Source organism: Nematolebias whitei, chromosome 9 (assembly GCF_014905685.2).
Source record: "Nematolebias whitei isolate Nwh7 chromosome 9, NemWhi1, whole genome shotgun sequence".
NCBI classification, from domain to species: Eukaryota; Metazoa; Chordata; class Actinopteri; order Cyprinodontiformes; family Rivulidae; genus Nematolebias; species Nematolebias whitei.
Window position 1 is genome coordinate 45,618,711 of NC_056506.1, and position 18,595 is coordinate 45,637,305.

At 40.0% G+C, this 18,595-nt stretch overlaps 1 protein-coding gene across 1 annotated transcript in view; it reads left to right on the forward strand.

The window, feature by feature from the left end:
- Positions 1-18,595, forward strand: part of svilb (supervillin b) — a 49,355-nt gene that overhangs the window by 9,551 nt on the left and 21,209 nt on the right. Inside the window, exons 5-17 of the mRNA XM_037682411.1 lie at positions 156-1,448; positions 2,413-2,583; positions 2,683-2,720; positions 3,124-3,188; positions 3,410-3,546; positions 4,513-4,602; positions 6,871-7,150; positions 7,430-7,486; positions 10,763-11,441; positions 13,730-14,204; positions 16,525-16,645; positions 18,030-18,080; positions 18,421-18,498. Coding sequence (XP_037538339.1) covers positions 156-1,448; positions 2,413-2,583; positions 2,683-2,720; positions 3,124-3,188; positions 3,410-3,546; positions 4,513-4,602; positions 6,871-7,150; positions 7,430-7,486; positions 10,763-11,441; positions 13,730-14,204; positions 16,525-16,645; positions 18,030-18,080; positions 18,421-18,498 — 3,535 coding nt within the window. The remainder of the gene's footprint in view (positions 1-155; positions 1,449-2,412; positions 2,584-2,682; positions 2,721-3,123; positions 3,189-3,409; positions 3,547-4,512; positions 4,603-6,870; positions 7,151-7,429; positions 7,487-10,762; positions 11,442-13,729; positions 14,205-16,524; positions 16,646-18,029; positions 18,081-18,420; positions 18,499-18,595) is intronic.

Consider the following 18,595-nt stretch of genomic DNA (forward strand, 5'->3'; position numbering starts at 1 on the left):
CATTGTATAATAATAACTGTTCATTTTAACATATAATTTTTGTTCTTCATTAAAACACCAGTGATTGTGCGAGTTGTGTCATGTGTTCAGACAGAGCTGTACATCTTTATATTTAAGTGGAATCTTAGTGTCTTGTGTGCATTTTTTTCTCCAAGAATCCGGGTAAGGGACCGATTGTCCAGGGATGAGACGCTCCAGAAGCCCCCTGACCAAAGTCCAGACAGGCAGCAGTCAAGCCGACGGTACAGTCATGGCAGCTCTGCTCAATATGCCCCACAACACACAGAGCACCCACAACAAAGGAATGTTTACCAGCCTCAGCCAAGTCCGGCTCACCATCCTGCACCCTCCACCTCTGAGTACCAACACTCTGGCCCTGCTATAGACACCCAACCAATGGTCAAATCTTCTGGACCACCGGAGGTCCAACCACGAAGAAGACTGAATGTCGACCAAATGCATGCAGTGCACAAGGAGGCAAGACTGGAGGCAAGACTGGAGGCAAGACAGGTCCTAAAAGAAGAAGCCCACACAGAGGGCCTGCTGAAGAGCAGGAAAGCTGTGCTACCTTCAGAGATTCGCAAAAGGGAGAAGAGTGTGGACGATCCTCAGAGAGGGCAGCACGAAGAGACAGACTGGCAAACCCTCAGCCCAGAGAGAAGGAGGAGGAATCAGGCAGAGGAGGACTTGGATAGAGACCGGCCAGTGGAGAGAGGGAGGGAAAGAACTGTTCAGAGGATCAGAGAAAGAAGAACAGAACATCTCTCCAGTCATGACGACCAAGAGGAGAGAGTCTTTCGAACTATACAGCCTTCTCACATCTCTGTGCACCAGCAACAAAGGCAAGATCAGTCCATACAGCCTGTTTACCATCAAGAGCCCAAAATGAAGCAACATGACCCCCCAGTGCAGAAACAGTACGACGTCAGAAGGGTAGAACATGCAGATCAAGTTCCGCAAGAACCTCCAAGGCAACATAACCATCACTTGAGACTGCCACAAGAAAACCAAAGACCATCTCAAGAGCAGCATGTGTATAACTGGCGTACAAATAGGCTCCCAGGTAAAGAGCAAGACTCCCAAATAAAACATGAGGAGCCTCACTATGAACGATCAGCTGTGCAGCAGCAGAGCGCACCGTCACAACAGAGGTTTGACTCCGTCGCCTACCTTCAGAAGGGCTCGTCTGTGCCTCAGGCCAAACACAGAAGCTTGGAAATAGTCGGAGGGCTCAAACCCAAGATACGAACCCGCTCCATGTCAGATATTGGTCTGAGCCAACACACTGCCGTGTACCGCGCTGAGAGGCAGGGGGCGGGCCGAGAGGCACCCAGGATGGTCCCTCCACCAGGAGTGGCTAATGGGGAGATGGGGACCCTGGATACAAGGGTGTCAGTGGCACAGCTGCGACACTCTTACCTGGAGAATGCCAACAGGAAGCCTGAGTTGTAGGTTCACCGGCATGGGCTCTGCGTTGCATCACTAAATAAGTGCTTGAAAGTGCTTCAATAATCTCTTGCAACTAAATAATGTGCTGATGGTGGCTGTTGCAGCCAGTGGTCTGAATGATGTTGCATGGAATGTGTCTGTTGTGTAAGTTTTTATTATTTTTCTTTGCAACTTAATGTTTACTGGTTTGCTGCTGCATGTTAACATGAATTACTCCATTACTGAGAGTTTGTTGTGTAAAACTAGGAGTGGCTTTGTGCCGTCTGCATCCCTCCCGATTTTAGCCATTCATGTAGCTCATTCAGGAGAATGGTGATTTTCGGTATGATTGATAAAGGGGGCTGAGATGGTGTAGTGGCAGGGCAGCCGACTCATGACCCGAAGGTCCGGGGTTCGATCCTTGGTCATTGCACATCTCATGGTGTCTGAGCAGGACACATTATCCCCAGTTGCTCCCCAGGCGCCCACTGCCCCACCTGGCGGTGGATGGGTTAAATGCAGAGAGCCAATTTCACCATTGTATGGGAACATACATTGATGACAACACATAACACATTATATAGTAAATTTAGCTAGTCTTTTGCTACTTTAAGCTTTTAGCAAAAACTTATCTTCTTAGCCTATTTCTACTTTTGTCTTTCAGCCAACCATTTGCTACTTTATTCTATAATTAAAAATTTGCTAATTTCCACTTCATTTTGGTCCTGTTAACCTTTATTTAGTGTTTTATTTTTACGTTTCATTAGCGTTCTGCTTCTATTAGCTTTTAGTTAATGCTTTTCTTTTAACTTTAACAACCAAGTTTAAGCTCCTTTGTCAGTTTCAGCCCTCAACATATTCAATAAAAATAATTTTGTTTAGTTTTTCATTTGTCAAAAAATCTTTACTACATATTAGATAAATTCACTTCTATATTTTGTGTTTTTTTTTTAATTTTTCTAAATGAATCCACCACCTGAAAAGTGAGACTACTAAAGTGGACGTCTCAGATAAGGAGGTGGATCCAGCTAGCAGCACTGATTTGAACGGAGGGACTCGGAAACCTCGGCGTTACATCACTCCAGGAGACAGTCGCATGTCTGAGAGGTTCAGGACTCAGCCCATCACCTCTGCAGAGCGCTTGGAGTCTGACAGGTACATGGGTGACCTATGGTAACCTTCAGATGACAATAAAGCAGTTTTTAACATATAATTGTGGTACTGAAGCTTAATGAATGTCAATGATTCCCCCAGGTCACGTTTAAGCCCACCGCAACTGCAAGATCTTGAAGGTAACGACAACCCAAGTTGTTTCTAAGAAGTTAGGGCATCCTAAAGATTAACCTTTAAAACCTAAAATTTCCTCATGTTGTAATAACAATAAAATATGCTTTCATATATTAACCTTTATGTCTGTGCATTAAGTCTGAATTGAAGATACAGTTGGTTTGACTTTGCCATGTTGCACTACTGGTGCAAAAAATCTGAAGAAGTATATAAAAGTCATTGGGTTTAAAAGTTTTTCCATAGCTAACATGTTTTTTTTTATTTTTTTATCAAGACTTGGAAAGAAAGTTAGGGAAGAGGTGAATTATTTGGTTGCAGTTTTGTAAAGAATGCCACAAAATATCACTGTCTCCTCTATAAAGTATTTTGAAACATAGTAGTTTGTAATTTATTATGTGTATTTTTCAGCAGATGAAGAAAAACTGGATGAAAAAGCCAAGATGAGTGTAGCTGCAAAGAGATCACTCTTCAGGGTAAATATTTTGTTTATATCTTTATTACTTTATGTATCTTTCAGTCGTTCACTTCAAATCTTCCAAATTTTTACATAATGGATAGTTAAAAATCTCTAAACCAAAGGCTAGATCATCTATGGCCTTATTTCGCAACTAATAATAGGCGTTTTTTTTTTTTTACTTCTCGTTTCACTGTCAAAGCTAACAGGAACATATCTCTGACATATTGTTGGTTCCAGGAGTTGGAAAAAACATCAGAAGGTGGTGCTCCCAAGCCTCGCTCTCGAAATGCTGCTGTAGAACGACGTCTGAGAAGAGCTCAGGACCGTGCACAAACTCAACCCGTCACCAACAGAGAGGTGGTCAGCGCTTCAAGGTGAGCCCTGTATGGGGTGCCGTTTGTAAAGTTACACAGTCAAAAATCAACAGCAGTATTTTAGTTTATTTAGCCTTTAATAAGAATTTTTTTTTTTCCAAAGTCATATTTTCACCACGTTATTCATACATTTATAAATGTCATAGTTACAAACTAAATATTTAATTTACAAGCTAAATATTTAGTTAGTAAACTAAATATTTAGTTACTAAACTAAATATTTCGGTGTAAATTATATAATTGATTTCAAAGCTAAATATTTCATTTCAAAGCTAAATATTTAATTTCCAAGCTAAATATTTAATTTCCAAATTAAATATTTAAATTTCCAAACTAAATATTTAATTTCTAAGCCAATCATTTAATTTTTAAACTAAATATTTAATTTGCTAACTAAATATTTAACTTGCAAGCTAAACATTTAGCTTGCAAGTTAAATACTTAGGTGAGAGTTAAATATTTAGTTAAACAATAAATATTTATTTTGGAAATAAAATGTTTAGCTTAGAAATTAAATGTTTAGTTTGTAAATTAAATACTTAGCTTGGAGAATAAATATTTAGTTTGGAAATTAAATGTTTAGTTTTGAAAATGAATATTTAGCTTGGAAATTAAATATTTAATTTACACATAAATATTTAGTTTACTAACTAAATATTTAACTTGCAAGTTAAATATTTAGTTCGTAAATTAAATATTTAGCTTGTAAATTAAATATTTTGTTTGGAATTATGACATTTATAAATGTATGAATAACATGGTGAAATATGACTTTGAAAAAAAACCTTTTTTTTATTTAAAGGCTAAATAAACCAAAATTTGCTGATAATTTCTGACAGTGTAACTTTACAAACGGCACCCCATAGCATCATATTTTCGCGTTATACCTGTAGTTTGCACATTTTTTGTTTTCATTGTCATCATAACCTTTCCTGACAGTGTTATTCTATTCCTCATTTTCTGAAGTGATCCCACACCATATTCACCACCTGAGGACGTTAACGCAGTTCAAGTGTGCAGCCCCACAACCGCCAGAGCCAATGTGACCAGCTACAGGTGGGCTGCTTTGCCATGTGCACCTGTTCACTGACCAGTAGAACATTTGGATAAACTTATTAATGAGCCATGTGTTTAGTTGTCTTGTAGTTTGTTTAACAGGTTTTACTTTGCACACTGCAGGTGATTATTATAACCTCTACAAACTCCCAAGTGCTTTACATGATAATCTGACGCAGTACGGCTGCTGATCTGCTTATGTCCATTTCTGTGCCTTTCACTTGACACAGTTTTTACCGTCAGGTGTTTGAAACGTGTTTCTGACTTTAACATTTAGGAGAAGATCTTATGAGAGACTAGAGAAATTATATTGCAGTGAATACTGAGCGCTGAATGTATGTGCTGAAAATGCTAAAACGGAATCATTACAGCTAAAAGAAGTAAAAGATTTGCTAAAAGCAAAAAAAGAACTAAGTGACAACTAAAAGTTGAATTGCACTAGTTAAAAGTTAAAAGTAGCAAGACGCTAGCTAAAAACTGCCGGTAAATGTATCAAAAATGGCTAAAACTTAAAATGAGCAAAACACTATTTCCAATTTCAAATCAGTTTATTTATATAGTGCAAAGTCACACCAGGAGTCGTTTCAGGGCACTGAACAGAAACATTCATATATAAAAATAATAATTTAACATTATTTATCTGAGGAGCAGACTGCTTTGAGTTTAACTCCATCACAGAACTCTCACATTGAGCAAGCACGAAGGCGACAGTGGAAAGGAAAAACTCCCTCATGAGGAAGAAACCTTTAGCAGAACCAGGCTCAGGACAAGCGGTCATCTGCTTCGACCGGCTGTTTGAGAGGAACAGATACACAATGGCAGGTCAAGAATCACATGTTATAAAAATAGTATCAAAATTAAAACTATTCAATTTTAACAATTCATTTAAGGAAATCGGTTCAATTTGTCCTCCAGTAGTCAAAGCCTATGGCAGCATGACAAGCCAACCCTAATTTTAGGATTTATCTAAAAGGAAACCAAACGCTAAAAGATGTATAACATTAGCTAAAATACAAAAGGATGAAAACATTTACTATAGTAACATTATATTTATATTTAAAAAAATATATAAAAGTTACAAAAAGTTTAAAAAAAAGAATAGCTAAAATGTTTTAATAGATTCAGGCCCACCACAGCCGCAAGATCTTGAAGGTAACGACAACTTCAATCATTTCTAAGAAGCTAGGACATATTAAAAATTATGTTTTTTAAACCTGAAGTTTCCTCTTTCCTAAAGCTAAATGTAAAAAAAACAGCTAGCTAAAATCAAAAGTGGTAAAATGCTACAGTCCTTTACCATTTTATCGTAATGTTCCATACTTTCCTAATAGAGCACTTAACTCTCAGATTGCAGGTTTATTTGTGGTTCCTAAAGTTTCTAAAAGCAGAATGGGAGGCAGAGCTTCCAGTTCTCAGGCTCCTCTCTTGTGGAAGCAACGTACAGTTTCTGTCCATGAGGCTGACACATTGACTAGTTTTAAAACTAGACTTAAGACTTTACTTATTGATAAATTCTATAGTTAGGGTTGGTTTGGGTTTCCTAAACTAGCCATAGTCATACTGCTATAGGCTTAGACTGCTGGAGGACAAATTGACCTCATTCCCTCACTCTTCTGCTGTCTTTACTTGCTCTACTTTACCTGTTTGTATTTATATCTATTTCTATTTTTAACATGCATTTTATTTTATTTAATTTTTTCCAATAGAAAGTTCATCTGGACCTGTCATTCTGTGTTTGTCTCTCCTTCCTGTTCCTCTTAAACCAGCCGGTCCAAGCAGATGGCCGCTCGTCCTGAGCCTGGTTCTGCTGGAGGTTTCTTCCTGTTAAAAGGGAGTTTTTTCTCTCCACTGTCTCCTTTGTGCTTGCTCAGGACTGCGGCAAAGTGAAGATTCAACCAATCTACTGGTTTCCTTAGATAATTTTTTTACTAATTTACTTTTTTAAATGGATGTGAATGTTTTTATGCAGTGCCCCAAAACGACCTCTGTTGTGACTTGGTGCTATAGAAATAAACTGGTTTGAAATCCTAAATTCAGATTTACACAAATAAACCAGCTACATAAAAACAAGTCAAGTTGTTATCTAATTCTTTTTTTTTTTACTTCTTAGATATGTTTCAATTATGGACTGGGATTTTTTTCATGTCAGGGCCTTCTTGATTTAGCCGTAGGAACAAAGACATGTAATAAACTATTTATTACCAAGAAAACAGGAGCAAGCAAATCAAAATCTGACACCTGTGTTTTCCCCACTGACATCACCCGCAGCATTCAGGCTTCCTCATCAGTCCAAGAACTCAAGACAGAAGCCTCGGATCACCAGAAGCCGGGTCAAGCTCTCAGGGCTGGAGGACGCAGCGAAGATCAGGCGCCCGTCCTGGACGAGCCGGACATTTCCTCGCTCAGTTTGTCTGAGAAGATGGCCCTGTTCAACCACCTCGCCCATTCCACAGCCAAAACCGTGGAGGGGTCTCGAGGGGACATCCGGAAGCGCAGAGCCAATACCCGCTTTCAGACGCAGCCCATCACCCAGGGAGAGGTGGAGCAGGTACAGGGAACACTTATTTATAAGGAAACGTTTCAGTCAGCTAATGCTCTTAACAAAATTCCTCACACTCAGGACCAAAGGAAAGCAGATGTTTTTATTTTGCAACGTCGCGCCAGACAAACTTATGTTAGCAAAAAGGTGAAATCTCCTTTGCTTAACACAACAAGCTCTGGAACCAAAAAAAAATCTTCAAAAAGCAGGATGTAAATGTTTTATAAAGCTTTGTCCCCACCATTTTGCCCAGCAGTTAGTCATGTTCAGTAACTGGTGTCCACACAGGAAGCTGAGACACCAGTAACCTCTGCGGTCTGTAACGGTGACAATCAGGGAGAACAAGTAAGACCCCCTCTGCCTACATCTGGTTCCAGCTTTTTATTGGTCTGACTGGTCCTGCTGGTGATCAATGTTTGTGTTTAGTGGCTTTTATCTGAGCTTGATAAAGTGTTACATGCAGCACGTGATCATTTGGGCCGTGCCGAGCCAATACCAGTCTGTTCTCTTGGTTTTGTCGGCGGCTGCTTACGTGGCATGCTTGTTTGGTGCACAGCAAGCATGCGATACGTGAATGAGAGCAATAGTTTGTTGCTGAAGAACTAACAGAACCAGTATCTGAGGAGTGATATGAGTCGGTGTAGCTTTGATTTGGACTGGATGCTGAATGCTGGCAGCTCAGATTATATGAAGTTTGTGTTTTAGAGGCGGCTGCAAATTGCACACAAAAAAAAAAACATGCTGCTTAACATAAACAAGCTCCACCAAGGAAATATGGAGGAAAGATGGATCCTACTTATCAGTAGTTATTTTTAAAAAAGTCTGATTTTATCCTGAGCTTTTCAGACCATTGTATTGCAGATAATCAATACAATTTATTAAATTAATTTAATATATTCTTCTGTTTTTCCTTCCTATTTTGTCATGCATTTTTTACAGGGATACCTTTGCATCCTCCAAACACATAATTACAATGTCAGACACGTGACTCTATTATTATCTGACATGAACGCCCATTCTGCAAAAGTTTGTGTGAAATCTACATAGAAACAGAATGCAAATATTTGCAAATCTCATAAATCTATTTTTATTCCAGTGAATGGAGTATGGTAAGCATATCAAATGTTTAAACTAAGAATCGGTGCCACTTTAAAGAAAATTAGTGTTTTTTTTTGGCAGCAACACAATTTAAAAGATTCATCAGTCTGCAAAAACTGCTGTTAAAATAGTGAGACAGTATTATAATAATTTTACTCATCAAAAGAATTGGTAAGTTTTTGAATCTCCCATTTTGTACTGTTTATATCACCAAAAGATTTCAAGGATCTAGAGAAATCTCTGAGCTCAGAGGACATCACTGAAGGTCAGTGATGGGTGTCCATGGTCTTCAGAATCAGAATAAGCTTTATTATCATTTTACCAAAATACAGTGAGATTATGTCCGAAAGATGGGCGGAGTGCACGTTGCTGCTGCTACTGGAGCGCGACCCCTTATCCTTTTTCAAAATCCTTTTTTAGATAGAAAAGGGGGAAAAGCCACGAGGATAGGATTGTGGTATTACAAAAAACATCTCTTCACATCTTGTCCTATCAGGACATGATTTAAGACATCCAAAAACTCTGCCAGCAGCACATTGATAGACACATTACATGTGCATTTGATGACAAGACGGTGAGATTTGTCCATGAAGCGCTTCCAGATAGTCCATAGTCCTGATAAGATGTTGGTGTCAGCAGGCATCGTTCTGATAAGCCTTCACAGAAGTTCTCGGTGAGGGGTGGGGGGGTGGGGGGTTACAATAAAGGAAGCTTTTCCTTAGGTTACACATATCCCAGAAGAAATTTGATGTCGGCCTGTTTTTGAGGCCAACCGTGGAGTCAGATTCAGACCAGCCACAATTGCTGATTTTTTCAGGCAGACTTTTTTTTTTTATTGTCAGCCTTGAGTCCTGCTGGAACTTTCAAGATCCAAAATGGCCAGATTTGTGGGCATTCCACTGGTCCATGCTTATGAGCCTCCTCCAAGGTCGTCCCCAACATGCTGCAGAGTCCCAGAAGTCGCAGGTGGTCTGCAGCTCTCACAAATCTCTTTCATCTTACAGATTAGCTGATTCAGGGCCTCAGGTTGCTCTGCATTTAAAACAGCTCTGATTTTATTCTGGACATCACTGCATGGACTCAGGAACACTTCCATAGATGCTCTGTCATGCAAAGAAAAAAGAAACATCTGTGAACACAATTCAGAAATATGGCAGTCTTCTCGGGGTCAAAGATCATTTCAAATGGACGGAGGCAAAGGTGAAAACTGTTCTGTGGTCAGACAAATCCATCCATCCATCCATCCATCCATCCATCCAGCCATCACTGTGCAAGAGGTGGGTGACACCCTGGACAGGTCTCCAGTTCATCAAAGGGAGAGACAAACGAGACAAACAACCATTCACTCTCTCCCTCACACCAATTTAGAGTCACCAGTCAGACTAACATGCATGTTTTTGGTCTGTGGGAGGAAACCGGAGTTCCCAGAGAACACCCATGCATGCACAAAGATTCAAACTCCACCCAGAAAAGTCCTCATCCGGGATTCGATCTGGCAACCTTCTTGGTGAGAGGCATCGGCTCTACCAACTGCACCACCGTGCCACCGTCAGACAAATCAAAATGTGAAATTATTTTTGAAACCATAGATGCCACGCCCTCCATACTAAAGAGGAGAGGGACTGTCCAGACTGTTAGCACAGCTCAAAAGCTAGCCTCTCTGATGGTAGTGGGGTGCATTAGTGCCTCTAGTATTGGTGGTTTACACAACTGGAAAGGCACCATCAATGCACAACAGTAGATACAGGATTTAGAACAATATATAGGCTACTCCTATCCAGCAGTTACTAAATAAATACATAAATAAAACAGAATCCTTCATCAGACAAGAATGGGGCAATTTATTAATTTATTTATCGGTTTTCTTCAATGTATTAATGTGCCTAATTCTTAATGGGACTTCTTGACCAGTTCATGTTTGTTAATGAGAACTGGTTCTCTAATATTTTGCCTGGTAAAATAAATGTTAAATACGATGAAATGAAAAACAATATTTTACATCAAAACCTTGAGCAGCTGGTCTCAGTTCCTCGGTGTTTACAGACTGTTGTTCAAACGAGCGTGGAAGCGTCACATGACCCTGACACAACTGTATTCAGATGTTTTGCTGCCATAAATTTCAAAATTACCTAATTTTAATCCAATTCATGGCACAATTTCTTAGTTTAAGCATCTGCTGTGTTTACTGTGCTCCATTGTGAACACAGTCCGGGTCTGTATCTGTTTCTATTTATTCTCAATATTTTGCTTAATCAAACAACGAGTAAACAAAAACATAATAACACAAAAAATCTCAGTCACTAGTGTACATTATGTTAATTTTTAGAGATGTAAAAAAAACCTGGTGGGATTCTGTGATGTTTGAACATCTCGTTTGTGTTTCCTGACTCACATCGGGGTCGTGACCTTATGAACCTCTGTTCCCAAACACCCACCCAGTCCTCTGATCACCGTGTCTGCTTCATTAACATCAGTTCATCCTTTTTGTTCTGACCTCCTCACTGACTCCTGCTGTCCTTCCAGCTAAAAAATGGAGGCGAGATCAAACTGGAGCCGCTGTCGGTCTCCCTGGTTCGATCGGTGGCAGCCATCGCCTCACAAGCCTCTGTTGCCACGGTAACCATGGCGCTACCCAGCAGCAGCGCCAGTGATGCTCTTTCTCCAGGAAAGTCCACCGCCGTCCCCTGCAGCCCCGCCCAACAGTTGTCCAGCAGCACAAACATCCACCAGGAGAGGGCACCGAGGTACTTCTCCCTGACTCAGGGGGGGCACCCGGAGCCTGAGCTCATCTCCCCTCTCCTCCCCGAGAGGAGCTCAGAGAAAGGGGCTCCCACCACCTCCTCATCCAGTCTCAAACAGCAGGGGGAGGCAGTAGCAGAGGGCTGGAGAGAGCATCAAGAGGAGGAGGGGGAGGGAGAAGGGAGACAACGGGGAGGAGCCAGAGAAGGCAGCATTCACTCCTCTGACAGGGACAGGGAGGACAGGCTGCAGCATCCTCAGCTCACCACCAAGTCGTCTTTGAGGAGGGGGGAGCCAGACCCTCTGCCCAGCAGGGGAGCCACAGCCTCCCAGGAGGGAAGGGAGAAAGGAGAGGAGGCGGGAGGAAGAGGAAAAGGAGGCCACCTGAAAGATGTTGCAGCTTCCAGCTCACACACACAAGAGCTGAAGGGGAGCAGTGGCCCGAGCCAGGGAGGCGTCTCAGGTAGGTGGCACCCCTACAAAGAAACCCGAAGAGTGTGTGTCTGTGTGTTCAGGGTCTTCAAAGGTAAAATAATATGAATATCTGCAGCTGGAGAAAAGGGGGTGGCAATAACAAATAAATAAATAAACCAAAAAAAGAGAGGAGGAAAGTGACAAAGAGAAATTCCCTGTGAAAAGAAGCTGTTTTCATTATCCTCATTGTTTTCTGCAGAGAGCTCCCACGCATGACTGCTTTCTGCCGGCGGCACACACACGTCCCAGCTGGGAGTGTTTGATTTGGCTGATACACAGAGGCCGCATCTCATTAGCATTTTTTTCCCTCATCCGTGAACGTTCCTCGTGGAGCTCTTTGTCAGGGAAGAGGAATTCCTTCCCCTCAAAATGATGTTTGAGTCCCCAGAAGATGTTTCTGTATTCTCATTCTGTCGTGAGCCAGAAAAGGGCTGTGGTCCCTTTGCATCACCATAAAGTGGACCTGACCTGCTGTGCTGGTGCAGAATGTGTCCAGGGGTGGTCTCTTGCCATGCAAACACACAAGCAGGCACTGAAAGAGGGCAGGACAATTGATGTGCACTTACATAAAGCAGGTGGAAGTGGAGCAGTGTTAACCCTGCTGTCTGCAGGCTGCTAGTTCTGCCTGGCTCAGTCCGAACTAAAACTGTATTTATACAAATAGACTAGTAAACTTTCAACAACTTGATGCTCTGGTGACGCCAAAACCTTTAGCTAATACACTATTAACAAAAAGACAAGTAAAAAATAAAACCATATCACCATAAAGACATGTATTATTATAAAATAGACTCATTGGCTCGACTGCACATCAATTTATTTAATGATCAAGTGTCTTCATCACGACAACTTGCAAAGGTTCATGTGGGGTTTCAGCAGTTTATTAAAATGGACCTAAGGATCAAAACAACATTAGAGAACTAGAAAGTTCCAGGAGAAACTTTGACGGGAACTGCTTCGTTGTGGCCATTTTAAAATGTTGATTTGACCATACTGTGTGTTGGGTTTCCAAACCAAATTTCAGCTCAACATGGAAAAAAAAACAACAAGTCAATGTCATTTTTTTTCTTTTAAGCTAGGGTGGCCATCTTGGATTTTTGATTTGGATACAGTAGTGATGGGGAATGTTCTCAGCTATGACCACACCAAATTTAAGCTCTTTATGTGTAAAAACAGCTGAACTAAAGACATTTAAATGTAGCTTTGGGGGCCATCTTGGATTTTTTATTTGAGGTATTGTTCTCAGCTACAAATGCACCAACTGTCAGCTGAATATGGTAGCTCCAAAAATGGCTGAGTTATTATAGCCATTTAAAAGTAGCCACGGTGGCCATCTTGGATATTTGATTAGCATCAGGAATGTAAAACAGGTCGCTCTCAGCTACCAGCACATCAAATTAGCTGTGGAAGATAATGGATGAATGTTTTGGAGAAAACAAAAAGAACCAATAGAAAGACCAGGGGTGCCACCAAGGAGTGTCAGGGGGGGCCACTGACCACCCCTAAAAAAAAAAAAACTGTTGCCCCTCCCCCATTTGGCCAGACAGTTTCATCTTGAATCCCAAGCTTTTGCTTGGTGTGCATTTTTAATTTATACCAGCTATTTAGGATTAGTCGAACATCTTAAACTTAAAAACAATCGTTGCTTTTGAGCAATTAGAACTTAAACACACAAGTATGTGTTTTATTTACAATTTTAAAAATAACTTAAGGACATATAAGGCTAGCCTGTGTAAAACAACATCCTCAACATTAAGATGCATGGTCTCATGAAGTTATATCCATATACAAACCATTACTGTTCTTTTTTTATATATAGCCATATAGTTTGATAAATATAAATTTAAAAGAGGATGAGCTTCAATATGTTGAGTAGTTTTTTCCTCAATAATTATTATTAATTATTAAAATTAAAACTGAATCATAGGGTAAATCTATATAACTCCCATATGGCTGTATAAGTCAAATAACCCATATATGACAACATTATATCAAATCTTATAAAAATATATTTTAGTTAAGGCCTCCATCTGGGCACCCCATTAAAAAATGTCTGGAAGCACCACGGAAAAACATATTTGGGAAAAGAAACATAATCTGAAATCGTACTGCAACAAAACAAACGAGAGAAATGTCATAATTTAGAAAACAAACGAGAACACAGACAAAAAAAAACATTTCTATATTTTCGTATCTGAACGTTAAAAAATAAAAATGACCTTTTTGACCAGGAAAAGCTCATTTCAGACGCTGATGTTGAAACTTGTTTCTTTTCAGATTTACCGGATCATCCGGGGCCGCTGCAGCCGCTGGTCGCTAAAGTATCATCCAGGGCGGTGTCTTATATTTCAAGCGGCCCGCAGCGTCAAATCGTCCAGCCTCCGCCGACCCTCCCCAAACCCCCCTTATACATCCAGCCATCATCATACCCACAGCCCCCACCAACATATCTCAAATCCTTCACCCAGTCCTCTCAGACCTCGTCCAGACCTCAGGGCTTCAGCCAGTCTCTCCCCAAGCCTTACCTCCTCACAGCCCCGCAGCCTCAGCCCAAACCCCAGGTGCCTCCTCAGACGGCCCCCAAACCTCAGTCCCTCCCTCAGGCTCTGAACAAGCTTCAGTCCTCTCACCCGGACCACCCCGAGGACCTCAGCAGGAACAGTGTCCATTCTGGGGACCTGCTGTCCCCCACGGACTCTGGAGACCAACTGTCTGACGGCATGTCTGCCAAACAGATGTCCATCAAGGAGAGGTGAGACACCAGGTTCACCATGGTGTTTGTTGGTTGCAGCTCTGTGGCCATGCTGGTCTTCATTGGCACAGATAATAATAATAATTAAAAAAAAACATATCCAAGTCCAAACGCAGATCCTCAAAGACCTCTCTGATTTTTACAAACTGCAGTCATAAATTTGCTGCTTGACAGATTTAGGTGGAATTATTTTTTCTTGTGAACCGAAGTTATGTTCAGCTCTTGAACCTTTAGTGGTAAGAATTTCTTTTTTTAGCATCGTGGTGTTTTTCCACAGAGCTGTGCAGACTGATGGATCCTCGGAGGTTTATCAGATTCCTCAGGACGCCCTCGTTTCTGCCCTGTCCATGCTCAAACAGCAGCAGCAGCAGCGATGACACACTTTCTTCTAGCCCTCAGACATCCATTATTAGCACTGCCCATGCACTCGTCTTCAGATCTGATCGGTGTGCTCGCTGAGAAGCCAAATCCCTCTTTAATCGTTTAAATCCAGAGGATTTCATTTGTGACTTTTAACAAAAACAACAATTTACTGTATCATTTCTTGCATTTATTCAAACTCAGCACGAGTCAAGAGGAGCCTTGAATCAAACTCTACATAAACTGGTGATTTACTGGACCATGAGAAATTGAGCCCAGCTTCACAGTGCACATAAATAATTTAAAGTGGAACTTAAAGCACAAAAGATGCCAAACTTTAGGGTTTTGTTGTTGCTGGTGAAAGAAACATACAGGTCAGCAGAAAAGAAGAATATTTTAAAACGATCACAGAAGATTTTATTGTAAATATCCTAAATGTATCCCGATCGGGGGCCTTTCTGTATAGGGTGCCGTTTGTAAAGTTACACATTCAAAAATTAACAGCAATATTTTGGTTTATTTAGCTTTTCGTAAGAAAAAAAATGTTTTTTTTTAACTCATATTTTCACCATGTTATTCATATTTATAAATGTCAGTCCATCCAAACTAAATATTTAATTTACAAGCTACATATTTAATTTTCAAAACAAAATTTAATTTGCTAACTAAATATTTAGCTCAAACCTAAATATTTATTTTCCAAACTAAACATACCATACCACTTTATTTATAGAGCACTTAAAACAGCAACAAGGCCAACCAAAGTGCTGTACAGTAGAAACAAACAAGCAAAACATAAAATAAAGTAAAATAAAAATATAGCTACGAGTAGCAGAAGATATTAACTAAATGGCTAGCACTGTAGAATAAAACAGGTTAAAAACAAATCACACTGTGTCAAAAGCCAGGGATTAAAAGTGAGCCGGTCTGAATATTTAGCTTTCTAGTTAAATATTTAACTTATAAGCTAAATATTTAGCTTGCAAGTTAAATATTTAGGTACAAGCTAAATACTTAGTTAGCAAATTAAATATTTAGTTTAGGAATTAAATGTTTAGCTTAGGAAATTAAATGTTTAGTTTGTAAATTAAATATTTAGATTGGATAATAAATATTTTGTTTTAAAATTGTTTGTTTTATTTTAAAAATAAATATTTGGCTTGGAAATTAAATATTTAATTTACACCTATTTAAATATTTAACTTGAAAGTTAAGTATTTAGTTTGTAAACTAAATATTTAGCTTGTAAATTAAATATTTAGTTTGGAACTATGACATTTATGAATGTATGAATAACATGGTGAAGATATGACTTTGAAAAACAAAACCTATTTTTTAAATTTTTATGAAAGGCTAAATAAACCATAATATTGCTGTTAATTTTTGACTGTAACTTTACAAACGGTACCCCGTATTTCAGGGTGGAGTTTCCATGTTCTCTCCGTGCACACCTGGGTTTTCTCCGGGTACTCTGGTTTCCTCTCACAGACCAAAAAACATGCACGTTAGGCTGATTGGTAACTCTAAATTGTCCCTAGGTGTGAGTGAGAGAGTGAATGTTTGTCTCGTGTGTCCCTGTGATGGACTGGAGACCTGTCCAGGGTGTCCCCTGCCTCTCTCACAGTGACGGCTGGACATGGACACCAGTGACCCACATGACCTGAAAAGAACAAAGCGGGTAAAGATCATGGATGGATGGATGGATGGAAGTTTTGAATCCATACATTTGCACTGATTTACTTGTTTGTGTACAGTCAGAAATCATAAATAAATTAACAAATTTTAAAAAACCAGCATTAACCAAAGCAGTTAATTTGGATGAGATAAAGATGTCTGATATTTCTACTCTGAACAGAAGTGTCACTTTTGTCCCTGGAAAAACATCAACCACTAGCTGAAAGAGATGTTTTTGGAGAAACAAATACAGTGTGCCTACAAATGCCCGTCTGTCTTTTGTCAGAGTGGCTCTGCTGAAGAAGAGTGGTGAGGAGGACTGGAAGAACAGGATCAACAAGAAACAGGAAGTGGTCAAAGTGGCGTCGACGGAGACGCAGGAAACGGAGCCGAGCGGCCAGAAGACGGTCAGTTCAGAATAATACATGTGTACAGTTACTTCTGTGTTACACTCTAGTTATAACATAAAAATAAACTTTCTCTTAGCTTCAAGTCGTTTAGTTACAGTTGCAGGTTTTAGCCTGAACATCAACACAGTTTTGACAGTTTTGATGCTTAAACTTAAGTCAGTTGTTTAACTTTGACAATTGTTTTTTTTTTATTTATTTCTCTCTCAGATGGGCTTTTGATTGTTCCATTTTGCTAAATAGTTTTGGTTCATTTTTACGAACAAACCTGATTATGTCGTGTATTTTCTTCTATATAATTAGAACATGCTATTAGAAGCCTCACATTTCCCTCCTGCTATCTATCTACTGTATTTTACACCGTACACGTCGCGCCGCCTTATAAGTCGCATCAGTACAAAACTGTCTAATAAAGTGGAAAAAAACATAAATATGTCACTTTGCCGTATAAGTCGCATCTATTATGCGCCACCGCTGACAACCCGGAAATGAGCGCCGGTGTTGTGCCAAAAATCGATTGGCTGCCAAATGGCGGCCGCAGGAGCGTGCACACGAGGACTTGAACAAGAATTTAACAAGATTAACACTTAAAAACAGTTATTTGTTTGCTCGAAATTATAGTAAAGGTGTGTCTCAGTTGAACTTTGTCTTCATAAATGCACTTTAATGGTCAAATCAGCTTCATTTCACCAGGGCGGCGCAGCGAAATAAAGTTGATTTGACGATTGCTCCAGGCAAATTTGGCAAGCCGATTGTGTCATTAATATTATTATTACATGACACAATGGCATGCCATACAACACGAGTGCCATCTAGCGGCTGAAAATGGTAGTGTTAAATATTTTTATAGGCTGGAAGATATGGTCTCTATCTATCTATCTATCTATCTATCTATCTATCTATCTATCTATCTATCTATCTATCTATCTATCTATCTATCTATCTATCTATCTATCTATCTATCTATCTATGGTATTTTATATTCATTTTAAATCTTTGGGAATGACATAAAAGTTATAATAAAAGACAAAAAATAATATCAGTCCAAAAAGGCAGAGCAAGTTAATTTTCTGCTTTTATTTTGACACTCTCTCTGTACTGTTCATCTGCCACATGCCTAAAACAAACAAACAAAAAAAAACCCTTACTTTTATTATGTACTTGTATTTGTGGGGTTTAAAACAACAGTTTGGTGTAAACGTTGAAGCTTTTGGAGGTTTTGATTGAATGATTTTGCCTCTTTGAAAGCTTTCTTTCACATTAGTATTCTGTGTGTGGGGGGGTGTTGTGTGAACCCTCCTTCTGCCTCTCTCAAGCAGTTTATCAACAATAGCTCTGCCCCCCTCCCTCAGACTGAGTCCTTTCCCTGTGTTTGACCCCTCAGGAGGAAGGGGTGGTCGTTCAGGACCCCTCTGCTGTGTCTGAGCAGCTCTGGGTAAGGCCTGTTGGCAGTCGCTCGTCAGCTCTAAACCAATCAGCTTTGAGCAGTAACTGTGCCGTCCAGTCACAGCGGGTGTGTGTCCTTTGTCCTGCAGACGTTAGGTCTACTGTAGGTGCTGGTTTTTCATAACATCTACTAATTGTTTAGCGCTTGAAGCAGGTAACTAACCAGAGCTCAGTTACAAAGTAAAGTCATTTTAACTCTTCGTTGTTTTTTTTTAATCGCTCTCAGTTTTCGGCCTTGGCTTTCTCCATCCGACGTCTCTCGTTTAGGTGTTTTCATGTGTTTGCGTCCTTCATTTCCTCTCTTTTAACTTTTTTCACCACCTCCTCAGGAGCCTGTCTTCTCCTCCACCTTTTCTCCTCCTATTTCCCTTGGCCAAAAGTGTCAGTATATAGACCATCATGGTCAGGTAAGGACACACCGGACAATGGGCAGCATGAACTGGAGTCTTTTCTCTCTTGCTTGGTTTTGCAGCCACTTGTGTGAAAGCTCCTCTAAGATGTGTT